Source organism: Hyperolius riggenbachi, chromosome 3, assembly GCF_040937935.1.
Source record: "Hyperolius riggenbachi isolate aHypRig1 chromosome 3, aHypRig1.pri, whole genome shotgun sequence".
Classification (NCBI taxonomy): domain Eukaryota; kingdom Metazoa; phylum Chordata; class Amphibia; order Anura; family Hyperoliidae; genus Hyperolius; species Hyperolius riggenbachi.
In genome coordinates, this window is record NC_090648.1 from 415,854,413 (window position 1) to 415,869,662 (window position 15,250).

At 41.4% G+C, this 15,250-nt stretch overlaps 1 protein-coding gene across 14 annotated transcripts in view; it reads left to right on the forward strand.

Annotated features, from left to right (window-relative positions):
* ARHGAP26 (Rho GTPase activating protein 26) overlaps nt 1-15,250 on the forward strand; it is a 1,021,369-nt gene that overhangs the window by 537,803 nt on the left and 468,316 nt on the right. For all 14 annotated transcript variants that reach the window (XR_011030516.1, XR_011030517.1, XR_011030518.1 and 11 more), the window contains one exon: nt 2,028-2,187. Coding sequence is in view for 9 of the 14 variants with exons in the window: in XM_068277500.1 (XP_068133601.1) it covers nt 2,028-2,187 (160 nt within the window). In the remaining 5 variants the exon portion in view is untranslated. The remainder of the gene's footprint in view (nt 1-2,027; nt 2,188-15,250) is intronic.

Sequence of the window (15,250 nt, forward strand, 5' to 3'; positions counted from 1 at the left end):
AGGATGGATTTTCAGATCTGCAGATGATTGTCTGATCTGCAGATCAATGTCAGTTAAACAAGGTGTGTATGATGATCTGCAGATCTCATAGACTATGAATGCAATTTGCAGGAACGGATCTTTGGCAGGAACAGGTCTTTTGCAGATACTGATCTTTTGTGTCTGTACAGCATCTTTGTGTGCAGCATCTTGCAAAGATTTTTTTCTGATGGGGAGTTCAGCTCCATAGAAAAGACTGTGTAGGTATGGCTCTCATACTACATGGAAGGGGGTAAAATTGGTCTGTGATCTTTCATTTTCAAAAGACTATGGTCTGATGTGTGTATGTGGCCTTAGGCCTGACTTAGACAGGAACTGCCACTTACATACCTGGTGTTCAACTTTTTCAGGCAGAGAAAGGAGGAAAAACAAAAAAAGGAACACAGCATAGTTATTTGTGTGCTGGGCACTGTACATACACGTCTATCTCATCATGTCACATGTTGGTGACAGGAAATTTTGACGCATGAGGCAGGAGAAAAGAAAGGGCGCCGCCATTGACTCCCATATTAAATATTGTTTGATGGGCGCTGAACAGGAAAAGGCGCCCGTGATAATTTATGTTTTCAAACTTCATCCATGATAATTTGTTTCCCAATTTCGCTGGCGACCAGTAACGTTTACACATAAAATAATACTTCTTTATTGTGTTTAGCTAAATCGTAATGCAATTGTTAAATAGTAACTTTTCATAAATCATTGTTTTCAACATATAAAGCCGACAACAAATAAATAGTAATTTCCTTTTTTTTTCTAATTAACACTGTGAAACATTATGATCCACCAAATAAACTACGCAACAACAAAATCATAATATATTGTTTTTCACAGTTAATACTTATAAAACACTATTATCCATCTGATAAACTGAGCAATAGCTAAATCTGAAGAATAATGTTTACAAACATACTAAACATCTAGATCGTATTTAACTAAAATGTTATTTAACCACCTGAGCGATATGGACGAGCTCAGCTCGTCCATCACCGCCGCGGTGGATTTCTCAGGCCTTTTCACCAAATTTTCGGAGGGTGTGTAGCAAGCACTTGGCTAACTACATCACTCCTCCGATCGACGCCGGCCCGCTCTGGTCCCCCCGATCGCCGCTATTTTATGCTTGCCCTCCCCCCCAGAGCCCGCGATGGCGCAGCCTCTTCATAGCCTCCAGGGGTCGCTTTGGCGGCGATTGGAACTGCGCGTTACATCGATGACGTCATGCCCGATCGGCGCCATAGCAACACCTGAAGCTATGGCGGAAGTCTTGGCCATTGCGGGATCACTGCCAGGTAAATATCGCCGGCGGCGATCGGAGGGGGGTGAGCAGTGCTCGGGGACTTGGGGGAGGGGGAAAAGTGTAGCTAGCCTAGTGCTAGCTACACCAACGTAAATGCATTTTTTTTTAAAAAGCCACCCGTGGCAGCATGGCCGCGATTAAATGAACGCCAGGGTGGTTAAAATGTTATCACTTACTCTTTGTAAAACCTTATTATCCACATAATAAAGCGATCAGTTAGTACATTGTTATATATTTTTTTACAGTCACTATTTGTAAAACATTATTATTCACACAAAAAAGTGATCACTAAGGGGGGATTTAGGGTTAGGCACCACCAGAGGAGTCTTAGGGTTAGGCACCACCAGTGGGGTCTAAGGGTTAGGGATAGGTAGAGGGGAGGGTTCTGTGTAAGAGTAGGGTTAGGTTTAGTTGTAGTAAAATGTTAGTAATATTTATTAATGTTTTACTACAGTTACTACGAACGTACTTATATTTTACCAATACAACATTTCATATACTGTACATTGTTTAATGATTTGAATTTGTAAAACATTATTGTAAACTAAATATTAAAATATATTTTTTTTATAAACCATATTTCAGATTAACGTTTACACCAGGCACCCTTTTTCCTGACGCACTTTTTGCATGTACGTGTCACATTTCACCTCGGGTATCCTTTAAAGTAATTTTTTGTTTTGTTTCTTTTCAGCGTTGCTGCTAATCACAAGCAAAACTTGATGACTGTTGCTAACCTGGGTGTGGTTTTTGGGCCAACGCTTCTACGCCCCCAGGAGGAAACTGTAGCAGCCATAATGGATATCAAATTCCAGAATATTGTAGTAGAAATTATTATTGAAAACCATGAAAGGGTAAAGTATTGAGGAAAAAATAGCAATTAACATTCAGATTTGCTTAAAACAATGTGTTGTAGCTTGCTCTATTTGGGAAGTGATAGCCGTTCCATCTCAGGTCTGGTCTAGACAAACCAAGCCACCGGTCTTGGCAGTGCTCCCTCCGGAGACAGCAGCTTGGCACGAAGTCCGATATTACCTCAGATTTTGGCTTTATTAGTAAGCAAGAACCGGGAATAACGGTTCAATGATTTATATAGGAATTACAAGTACTAACACGTTCCCTGAGATTCCACGTCTCTTCCTCAGAGTAGCAGGTTGTAATAACCGAGACCAGTGGATTTGTCCATCTAGACCAGCCATGAGGTTGAATGTCTATCCGAGCCCAATGCTATCAAGCCCCTGAGTGCTGATACATTCGTCTGACCATATCAACCAACACATAAGGTGAGCTGCGTTCTAAAATGAGCGTGTCACCTGACCCTATTTATGCACAAAGGGCGCACTGTCTTTGTTCTCATTTTTGTCTATTGTCAGATGCGGTACACTTATTTGAGGTCAGCAGCAGACCAGTGTGGGACAGATCACAATTTACTGAATAGGATGTGTGTGAACTCCTCCATTGATTTGTGTTGTAGGTAAAGGGGATATGTTAGTGTTAGCTGTAGTATTTGGCAAAGATGGGGGAGGTTAAAGTTAGACTTAGCTAAGAGGTAGGTTAGTGTAAGCCATAGATGCACTACCCATAGTCCACTATTGATAACAGTTGATAGTAGAATATCTGCAATATGTCGTCCAATGGTCCTTACTATTTAGATACTGTTTGTTAGTCACCATTACTGTGAGATAGAACAAAAGAAACTTATTGTATTAACAAATATGGATAAAAAAAACTTAAATCCTTACAAGCATCAAAGTGAAATTGTGTCAAGGGCAGTGGTGTAGCTGAGTAAAATGGAGTGATAACAAACACTGAAATTGCCTGGCATTCTGCTGATCTTTCATGCATTAGTAGTGTCTTAAACACACACATGAAACAAGCAGACAGCAAATGCAGCAAAACGTAAGCCAAACACCTGATCTGCATGCTTGTTCAAGGTCTATGACTAAAAGTATTAGAGGCAGAGGATTAGCAGAGCAGCCAGGCAATTTGCATTGTTTAACCTCCCTGGCGGTATTATTATTATTTATTTGTATATAAAGCGCCAACATATTCCGTGGCGCTGTACAATGTAAGAAAACAAACAAGGGATACATAATGATACAGACAATGCTATACATCAAATATGAACACTGATACAAAATACACCACTGCTGATTACAATTGTAAATTTAACATGATGACTAAAATGTATAAATGTCTAACAGTGCAAGCAATTAAATTAATAACATTCCATGACACAAAAGGGTGAGAGCCCTGCCCTTGCGAGCTTACAATCTAAAGATTATTTCCGGATCTCGGGGTCTTTTCAGCACATCTCAGACCCTAAAATCAGGAAAAAATCATGCCACCAGAATGCCTGCATCAGCCCCAGCACTCACCTCCCAGGGCTCCAGCGCTGCAATTTTCCCTTCGTCCTCCGGGTTGTGCTGTAACTGTAGTCCGATCACTGACGGCGATCTCACCAGGGTGATTTAAAGCCTTGGAGGACAGAAAGGAGAACAGCTATTGACGTCTGGATCCCCCAGGAGGTGGGTAAAAACGCCCACTGCGTGCTATACTCTGCACTGAGCTCCTGGCGGCTAGCAAAGCTTGGGGTTACCACCAGGGAGGTTATCCCTCTCACTTCAGTTGTCTTATCATGTGCACTAACACAGTAGTTACCTTGTTACATTGTTTGAATGAAGCGCACCCTCACAAATTTTCCTCAGGCAGCAAAAAGTCTGGAACAGGCCCTGTCCTTACCAGGTGATCACTGTGAACCAATCACAGTAATTACAGAACTGTGAATTGACACTAGGCTCTGGTCCTTAAAGAGAAACCGTGACCAAGAATTGAACTTCATCCCAATCAGTAGCTGCCTCCTTTTACATGAGAAATCTATTTCAGAGCGGCGCAGTCTGAAATAGGTTAAGTGAAAGCCAGGCTCCGGACAAGGTTACCCAGCACCAGAGGCAGAATTTTCAAAGTGTGAGCCCCCCCAACCCCCACGGTTCCATGCTCAGAATCCTCCACACTGCTTCTTAGGCTCTGCTCTACACACATACACAGTGCGTGCGTGCAACACAGCACACAGACATACAGTGCACACACACAGTACACTAACAAAGTATACACACACACACACATACAGTACACAGACATACAGTATTCACACAATACGCGCACACAGTCATACAGTAGCACGGTGGCATAGTGGTTATACAGGTCATACAGGGTAGCACGGTGGCATAGTGGCTAGCGCTCTTGCCTTGCAGCGCTGGGTCCCCGGTTCAAATCCCAGTTAGGTCAACATCTGCAAGGAGTTTGTATGTTCTCCCTGTGTCTGCGTGGGTTTCCTCCGGGTACTCCGGGTTCCTCCCACACCTCAAAAACATACAGATAAGTTATTTGGCTTCCCCCTAAATTGGCCCTAGACTATGATAGATACACTACACGATACATACATAGACATAGGACTATGGTAGGGATTAGATTGTGCGCTCCTCTGAGGGACAGTTAAGTGACAAGACAATATACTCTGTTCAGTGCTGCGGAAGATGTCGGCGCTATATAAATACTAAATAGTAATAATAATAATAATACAAATACAGTATACACACACACACACACACACACACACACACACACACACACACACACACACACACACACACACACACAGACATGCAGTATGCACACCATACACACAGACATACAGTATACACACATCGTACACAGACACAGTACACACACATCGTACACAGACACAGTACACACATATACACAGTACACACATATATATACACACACACACACACACACATACATACATACACACACACACACACACACACACACACATACATACACACACACACACACACACACACACACACACACACGTATACATTCTGAATTCGATCTGGAATCAGCCTTGTGCGCTGCATCTGCCGCCTTGCCGTCCCACATAATGTGTGATGAGATGCTCCCGGTACCCACTGCTCAGTGCTCAATACTTTACCTGTCCGCTGCTTGCCCATCGCTGGCCTCTGTGCATGAACACAGTGAATCCAGCGCAGGAGACTTGGGCGTAGCCGGCACCACCACAGGGCGTAATAGGAATTACGGCTATAGCAGCGCACAGGGAGTAACATAGGCGCTGTCAGAAGACGGAGCTGAAGTTACTTTTAAAACACAATAATTTTGGCTTCCTGGAAGCCAAATTACATCATTCCCCACTATCCACATGGACCTGGAGGGGGAATTTTTGTTCTTTTTGTACTGGCTGTAATGTTTAGTCTTTCTGTGACCACCTTTTTAAAATGGAATCTGGTTTATGAAGCAGTAATGGCTAAAATAGCAGGTGATGTATTTCCAAATTACTGATCCCTGCCAACACCACACTACTCTCCAGCCAGTCTTAATCCTTAATTGAAAGACCTCCTCTGCATATACTTTGCAAATGAATTAGGCTATTTTAGGACTTGTTGAAGATAATTATATACAAGTTCCAGACAAATAAATATTTACTCAATTCACACCTCAGTGTAAGCACAGATGACTAAACTGCAATCTAGTATGATGATTAATTGCTGTTTCACTTTAGTGTTTGAGAAAGCCAGCCAACCTTGCCTGTATATATTTGTTGTACATGGCAGTTTAATATATATGTCTTATGACAGCTTGGCCATTTCTAGCCTTGCAATCTCCCCTAAAATAAAAAAGTATCCTCATATTCTAACAGCACTTTAATAAAGAAATCTGGTGCCGAGTTCCTCTCCAACTTGTGACAAGATCAGCCAGAGCTGAAATAAAAAGAGTAAAATACAATACAATAAAATGCTCTGTTACCTTGCTGCCTTCTGCTTCTGTATAGCTGTATAGTATATTCAAATAAATGGAATGGCAGCACCCATGGACAGATCACATGCTCAAAGATCTCTGTGTTGAATTCAGCTGGATTGTGTGTTTGGTGATATACAAGAATCTCTGCATTACGAGCATCTCTCAGATTTCAACAGGGCCTCATTCGAACACGTAATTTCATTGCCAATGTCATGTATTATTAGAGGTTATTGATTCTTACTAGAGTAATTAACTACAGCAGTATCCAAAAGCTCTGACTGGGAATTTTTTTTTTCTTTCAGCAGCTAATTAACTACTTCCCTACCACCAGGTTATTTACCCTTAAAAACCACAGGACAAACTGCTTTCTTTGGGTGGTTCTTGTTGCTTAGAATTTTTTTATGTTGTATGCATTTTAAAGGGAAGAATAAAAAAATGAAAAAAGTCATTATTTTTCAGTCTTCAGCCATTATAGTTTGAAAATAAAAAGTGGCACTTTAATAAAACCCACACATTTTATGTGTCCATTTGCCCTGGTTGTTTCCGCAATTAAATGATGTCCCTAGTACAATGTATGGTGACACTATATAGTGTTTTTTGTTTTCTCATTGTACTCTATTAGTAATTACAATCCTTCTTTTGCAAAAATAACAGCAATACACATCCATGGCACACATAGTTAAAAAGCGGAGTCCCTTAGGTAACAATTTTATACTCTTTTTCAATGATGTCACTTTTTTACAAGTGTTTTATTTTGGTACAGAGTATATGAAAATAACAATTTTATTGCTTTTGATTGTTTATCACTAAAAATAATTGACATGACATAGGCTTCAATCCTAAAACAACCCAAATTCTATTCTTTCGCTTGACACTGTTAAATTTATACCCTATATACCTAATCATACCATAATCGTTTTGGGCACACAGCAGACTTTTAACCACAAGTAGCACCAATGGCTTTTTCAAGGTAATTTTTTCACCAAATGTAATAGTTTCTTATCAAAGCCCCTGGAGCGTCAAGTCACAAATGTCACCGCTCTAAAAACTAGAGACCTGGGCCAGCTCAGAGATATTTTGTAACTTTTGGATGGTTTTGCTGAATTTTGACCAGAATTTTGAAAAAAAAATTGAAGAAAAAAATGGGAATAAAATAAAATTTTCAGTTGCCTGTAGCCACTAAAAATAATTCACATAACATAGACCTCAGCCCTAAAACACTCTAAATTCTTTTCTCTTGCTTGTCGCAGTTAAAATGATACACCATATACGTAATCAGAAAGATTTTTGGGCACAAAGTTAACCACAAGTCTGTTAACCACAAGTAGCATCAATGGCTTTTTCAAGGCCAGTTTTCTCACTAAAGTGTCAATCCTTCCTTAAGCTTTGTGCACACGTAGGTTTATTATTGGCCAATCACTGACTAATTTTACCACCTCCATGTAGTATGAGAGTCAACAGATATTGAATATTATGAGCAGGTTGTGTAGTTAAACACTCATATTACATAGAGGTGGTAAACCAGTGGGCAGTGATCGGCCCATCATAATTGAGTGTGTACCAGGCTTTAGCAACGCATACTGAGGGCTTGTACATTTTTTTTTTTTATGAAACAGTTTTTAGAATAAAACCTGGTACACACATTGAATTTTGATTGGACAATTTTACTACATCCATATAGTTTGAGGGCTAAAAGATTGGGAATACTGCAAATAGATTGTGTAGGCAAACTCTCATACTACATGCAAGTACAGCAAGGTCTCTAAACATAAACACGTTGGTACTTACCGCTGTAGAAACCAGAAGGTGGTTATCAGCCATGTCGGAGATCAGTAGCCGGAAGTTAGTCATCAGCCATGCCAGAGGTCAGAGGGTGGTGTCCTGCTTAAGGATAGAGTGTGGCTGTCAGCCATGCCAGAAGTCAGAGGGTGGTCGTCAGCCATGCTTAAGGATAGAGGGTGCCTGTCAGTTATGCCAGAGGTCAGAGGGTGGTTGTCGGCTATGCCAGAGGTCAGAATTCTGAGGATGGTTGTTAGCCATGCCAGAGATCAGAGGGTGGTTGTCACCCATGTCAAAGGTCAGAATTCTCAAGGGGGTTTTCAGCCATGCCAGAGGTCAGAATCTCGAGGGTTGTCATAAGCCATGCCAGAGGTCAAATTCAGAGGGTCAAGTAAAGGTCATGGATAAAGTTAAAAAATGTGTGCAGTGAAAGGTTAAGAAAACAAAAACTACTCTAATAATGGATGACTGTACAGTAGACTTAAAGGAAACCAGAGACGGCGATAGCTAAAGATTTGATACTTACCCGGGGCTTCTGAAAGCCCCATAAGCACGTGCGTCCTCCCGCGGTCTGCTGTTCAGCAATTACGGCTTAACGGCAGACTGCGGGAGGACGGCAAGGGATTCAAAAGTGCTTATGGGGCTGGAGGAAGCCCCAGGTGTGTATCAATCTTTAGCTATCGCCGTCTCTGGTACACTTAAAATCCAGGGATTAAGGAGCAGTCCTGTTTTGGATGGACATTTTGGACCGCGGTATCTGGTGTCTCTTCTAACTCCTTTTTCTCTGGCAAATTTTCATTTTTGGGGGGAGGATACTGCTTTGATGGATTAGGGTAGAGTAGGACAGGAAAATGCTTTTCGTGAAGTCTGAGGACATCCTCTGAAACAAGTTGTCCTGGGTTTTCAGAAGGTTGTCCAGATTGGTATATCAATGAGATGTTATTACCTGCTCCTGAAATTTTAGAAAAGTGCCCCTGGTGCCTGATTCCTTATAGAGGACAAAAAGCTTGATGTAGGGACACCGGCATAATATATTTTGTCACTTTCTTATACCAGGCCCTTCTTCAGAAAACACAAAACCACTAGACTTTTATTTCCACCATGGTATACCCTTTCCAGGAATGTTAGATGCATGGCACAGGGGTCTGTTGTACACCTTCTCACCATTTAGTCTTCTTTCTAGAGTGGTGGAGAAGCTCGTGCAGGTGTCGTCCATGCTAATATTGTTAACCCCTTGTTGGTCAAGATCAGCTTAGTTCCCATTGGTGACATATTTGGCCATCCAGGAACCTAGGACCCATCCATTAAGGCTGAACCTGCTGTCTCGTTGGGAGTGTCTATTTTATTTTGTTTTCTGTGTTTCTGTAAGAAACAAAGTAGGGTTCCCAGTTAGGTTATCGTGTGTTTTGTTAATGGGAACCTAAACTGAGAAGGAATGGATTTTTCATTTTAAAATAATGCCAATTGCCTGACTCTCCTACTAATCCGGTGTCTCTAATACTTTTAGCTACAGCCCCTCAACAAGCATGCAGATCAGGTGCTCTGACTGAAGTCATTCTGGATTAGCTGCATGCTTGTTTCAGGTGTGTGATTCAGCCACTACAGGTAGTCCCCGCTTAAAGAATGCGATAGGGACTGTAGGCTTGTTCTAAACCTGAATCCGTTCTTAAGTCGGAACACTATGCAGTTGGTGCCCCCCTTTGCCTCCAGTGCCCCCCTCTGTGCCTCTCTGTTTCCCTCTGTGCCTGTGTGTCCTCCCTCTGTGCTTGTTTGCCAACCCGTGCCTCTGTTTGCCCCCCACTGTGCATCCATTTTGTTTGCCCCTCCTGTGTCTCTGTCCCCTCTGTGCCTCCTGTTTGTCCGGTGCTGTGCCTCTATTTGCCCCCCATGTGCCGCCGTCCCCCTCCCCCCCCATCCTGAGCAGAGCTGGACTCGCCCCCGAACGAGTCCAATGCCTTCTGTCGTCCTCTCGCCGCATCCAGCTCCCTCTAGCCACATACAGGACATGACATACAGAAAGCAGTGCTGTACGCGGCTGGAGGGAAGCTGGATGCGGCGAGAGGAGGACAGAAGGTGTTGGACTCGTTCGGAGGTGAGTCTAATGCTGTTGCTGGATGCGCCGGCACTTGGGGGAAGTTTGAAGCTGCTTCTTCAAACTTCCCCCACGTGAAAAAATGATGTCATTGCGACGGGATCGGGCCGTTCGTATCGGCGGGTCGTTCGTAAGTTGGGCGTTCATAACCCAAGGATTACCTGTATTGTAGCCAAAGAGATCAGCAGGACTGACAAGCAACTGGTATTGTTTAAAAGGCAGCAAGCATCCATACCCCACTCAGTTAAGGTTCCCTTTAAGTCTGCTGCTGAATGCTCTGTAATGTTTAAATTAGTCCCATGTGAACACTTTCATCACAAATTCTAAATAAATGGTTAACATTTGATTTATGTGCAGTGCAATGTAAAGCATCTCCCTATATTACTGTGGCTAGATGAGTTTATAGCCCAGATGAAACTTAAATGCAACTATTTAAGACAATTTTACAAAAAATGGCATTTTAATTTCTTTCATACCACAACATGAATCTTGAAGATTCTTCAAAAACTAACTGCATACCCAGTATTGCAGCATCCTAAAACTCACATCATAAAGCCAGAACATTCATATTATTATTTGATGAGAACCAATTAGCCTAAAACATCTGTAAGAAAATCGATAGCTTTGTTTATTTGGATAGTATACCAGACATTCTGGCTGCTTCATTTATCTTCTATAGCCCTGAAATGAGACGTGTATGAAGCTAATGATGGCATGCAAATATGTTGGTTTTAAAACATGGGGCTATGTTTTGCATAATAAAGGAGAAAATATCTAAGGCTAGTTTGACTCTAGATGTGTTGCGCAATACCTAGGATACAATCTAGGCATATCACAATGTACTTTCTGCATGTTCTATAAAGCATATCATATTTCGTAGCATGAAGAATCTCTATGTAATGCACTTGTTATATCACACATTATCCTGAACTTTAGAAAGTGCATTTGGGATAACATGGTCCATTACAAAGCAATGATGTGAACATGCACATACAATTGGGCAGTGTGTTCACATGCAGCACCACAGTGCACAGCAATGTGCATAGTGGGAACACACCCCAAGCCTTACTCAGTTGACACTTAAGTCTACTGGTTAAGTGCACTGCCTCTGACATAGGAGACCAGTGATCGAATCTTACAATTTTTTTTTCTTTTCAAACTCTGCTTCCCCATCGGGTTATATCCTGATCAGCTTAAGGCACTGGCCTTAGGTCAGGTACTGTTTGCATCATTGTTTGAAAGATGAAAAACAATAAGCGGTATAAGAATATCTCTTTAGTACTAGACACTATAAATAATTTATATAATTATGGCTAGATAAACTGTGTTCTGTAACAGTGCCTTTGAGAAATTGGACATGCCGATAACCCATAAGTCCCTCCACCCCCCACCCCATACGTCCCCATGCAACCATCATACATAACAGTACTAAAACACGCCATTCACATCCATACAGGCTAGAGTAAACCAACGTACTGAGGTCTCCTACACACCTACTTCATCCCTAATGAAAGCTCATTGCGATTTAGCTGACTGGACTGTTTTATTTATTTACAAAAGTCAATAGTGGATAATCCAAGCATTCCCCTCCATTTTTTAATCCTCAAATTGTAAGGGGTTAGGCCAAGCAAGGGCAAACCCGGCCCCCCAGCTGCCAAGGAACTACAAGCCCTACAATGCACTGCAGGAGTCTTAAGCCACAGTCAAAAGCAAATGCACCGTGGGACCTGCAGCCCCTCAACAGCCGGAGGGCCAAGGCCGCCCAGGTCAGGCCCTCTGTTCAAATAAGTTTCTGTGAACTTATCCCTCTTCTCTCATACCCCCCTCTGGCATCTCTACCTTGAGGTGATAAAAGGGGAGAGTCTCCTCATGTTACCCCATATTTCTCTTATTATAGTCAGTTGGACCGAGGATGTTTCAGAGATGGGAATGCTTGGACCTTCATATAACATCTCCATTCCCCTAAACCATTCCGAAATGTGGAGGTGGCCCAGTTTTTAGCGATAACCTTCCTAATATATAGGGTACCTACTTCCTTTAAAAAGCACCCTCCCTATTTTCCTCCTGTTCTATTATTCCAAAAATTGCATTAATTATGGATAGATTAAAATTACTATCTGCAGTTTGTTTTCCAAAATCCATAAAATCTTTCCACAGAGGTAAGACTAAAGGACAGCTCCACCACATGTGAATTTCAGAGCCCCCTGTCAACCCGCATCTCCAGCGTGAGGCACCCGACATTGAATTACATTTTCCTGCCCATTCCGGCGTTAAGTACCACCTTATATTGCATCCACTGCAAGTCTGAATCTGGGCATTTCGATATAGCGGACCAAATTGTTGGCCATTTTTCTCCCGGGGGGTTTAAGATAATCTTTCATTTTTTTGCAGTAAGGTGGGAGGTCACATTGGGCTGCAGTTTTTAAAAAATCATATATTAACGATAATATTTTTGGAGGTCTTTTGTTAAGATGAAGAAATGTTTCCAGTAAATTTAACTCCTTTCTGATGGGCATGTTTCCAGTAAATTTAACTCCTTTCTGATGGGCATATTTTTGTCCAAATAATTTTTTACTTGGGTAAACCACCAAGTAGTCTTCACTCGTGGTTCCCCCATCAATCCTGAAATCCCCAGATCCTTGTTGCCGTAAAAATGTACTAGACTAGTATCTATATTTAAACCATTTTTTGAGAACCTCAATGCTGAAGATGCGGGCGGAAATCCTGGGTTGTGTCTTAGAAATGTCAGGGGCGAGATACCTCCCCTTGTCTGCCATTTTTTTCATTTAGCTATACAAAATTCCCAGTGTGGGTTTTCTTAGGGGGTGTGGCCGGATGCCAAGCGAAGATCAGATCCAGGTTTATCTCCTCCTTATCTAAAATGGGCCATAATTTTTTGCCTGATCTCATAGAATACTCTATTTTCCAGTCGATAACTCTTAAGTGTATACCCCTATAATATGATGGAATGTCTGGGGTGCCATCCCACCCCTTGCTTTATCTCTACTGATTTATTGTAACTTATTCTGTGGGAAATTCTGGCCCAAATGAAATCCTGGAAGAGTCTGTTCCACACCCTGAACCAAGTGCTGGGGAGGGCAATCGGAACACACTGCATAAGGAATAAAACCTTGGGGAGAATACACATCTTTATTATCGAGATTCTACCCAACGGATTAAAATAGGGCCTATCCCATCCTTTAAGGTTTTTTTTGCTCTCTTCCATCAAATTTTTATAATTTAGATCATATAGCTTATTTGCATCGGAGCAAAGCTACACCCAAATATTTAATTACTGTATCCCAAGCAAATGTATTATGTTTTTGAACCCTTGTTCTGGTTTCTACTGTACATCCAAGATCAAGAATTAAGCATTTATCCATATCTATCTTAACCACTTCAGCCTTCAGTTGTTTTCACTTTATGCATCCGAGCAATTGTCACCTCCCATTCATTAGCCTATAACTTTATCACTACTTATCACAATGAACTGATCTATATCTTGTTTTTTCCGCCACCAATTAGGCTTTCTTTGGGGGGTACATTTTGCTAAGAGCCACTTTACTGTAAATGCATTTTAACAGGAAAAATAAGAAAAAAACGGAAAAAATTCATTATTTCTCAGTTTTCAGCCATTATAGTTTTAAAATAATACATGCCTCCATAATTAAAACTCATGTATTGTATTTGCCCATATGTCCCGGTTATTACACCATTAAAATTATGTCCCTATCACAATGTATGGCGACAATATTTTATTTGGAAATAAAGGTGCATTTTTTCCGTTTTGCATCTATCACTATTTACAAGTTTCAAAATAAAAAATGTTTAGAAATATTTCATCTTTACATTGATATTTAAAAAGTTTAGACCCTTAGGTAAATATTTACATTTTTTTTTATTGTAATTTTTTTTGTTTTTTTGTTTTTGTATTAAACATTTTATTTGGGTATTTTTGGGAGGGTGGGATGTAAGCCATAGTTTTATAATGTAAATGTGTCTTGAGTTTTACTTTTTTCACTTGTAGTTGTAGTTTTACTTTTTGGCCACAAGATGGCGGCCATGAGTTTGTTTACATGACGTCACTCTAAGCGTAACATACGCTTAGAGCGACGTATGGGGGACGTTACAGCCAGAAAACGCACAGCTTCCGAGAGAGGCTGTCACTTTTTCAGCGGGGGAGAGGAATCAGTGATCGGGCACCATAGCCCGATTCACTGATTGCCAGGCTAACGAACCGCGGCCGTGAGCGCGCGATCGGCTGTGGGAGCGTGCGGACGCGCACATGGCCTCCTGGGCGTAGGTAATACGTCCAGCAGGCCAAAGTAGTTAAAATTTGAGCCAGCTCCAAAACTGTTAAGAATTTGCTCACACCTATATAAGGACTCAACTGGGTCTCTTAGTACCAACAGGAGGTCGTCCGCATAGGCCAGTGTTTTAATATCGACCGCTTCTGCTGATTCTCCCTTTATTTTTTCATTGCTTTGTATGGTGCGAAGCAGGGGCTCAAGACACAAGTTAAAGAGTCCGGGTGAGAGAGGGCATCCCTGTCGTACCCCATTCGAGATAGAGAAGGCCTTGGAGGCAGAGGAGTTGACTAATAATTGAGCACTTAGGTTCTTATATAACTTCTTAATTCTTTCAATAAAGAATGGTTCTATGCCGAAATTTTCTAGACCGTCAAATATAAAATCATGCGAAATACGATCAAATGCTTTTTCTGCATCAATTGCTATCAATATTGTTTCCTCTCTTTGAATTTTACTATTATGGATAATATTAATAGCCGTATATATATTTTCCTGAAGATGCCTGTTTTTTTCTAAACCTGCTTATTGGTTCCCCAATAGAACCTCCTCCAAGGCCTCCTCAATTTGTGTGCCAATATGCTTGAATATAGTTTAACGTCCGTGTTAATTAAAGATATTGGCTTAAAATTTGCGCACCCTTATACCTTCCTTAGGTATAAGGGTGATAAGGGCGTTGTTAGTGAGGCCAGAAAAAGTGGTATCTTTTATTTTGTTTTTAACCATTCTGCAAAAAGAGGTGCCAATTCCTTAGAGAAGTACTTATAGAATTCAGTACAGAAGCCGTCCACACCCGGACTCTTTCCCTTTGGGCCCCTATCAGCAGCCGCAATAAACTCTGTGTCCACAATTGCTTCCTGCAGAGTTTGTTATAAACCTAAACTTATTTTAGGGAGCTTAATCTGATCAAGAAAC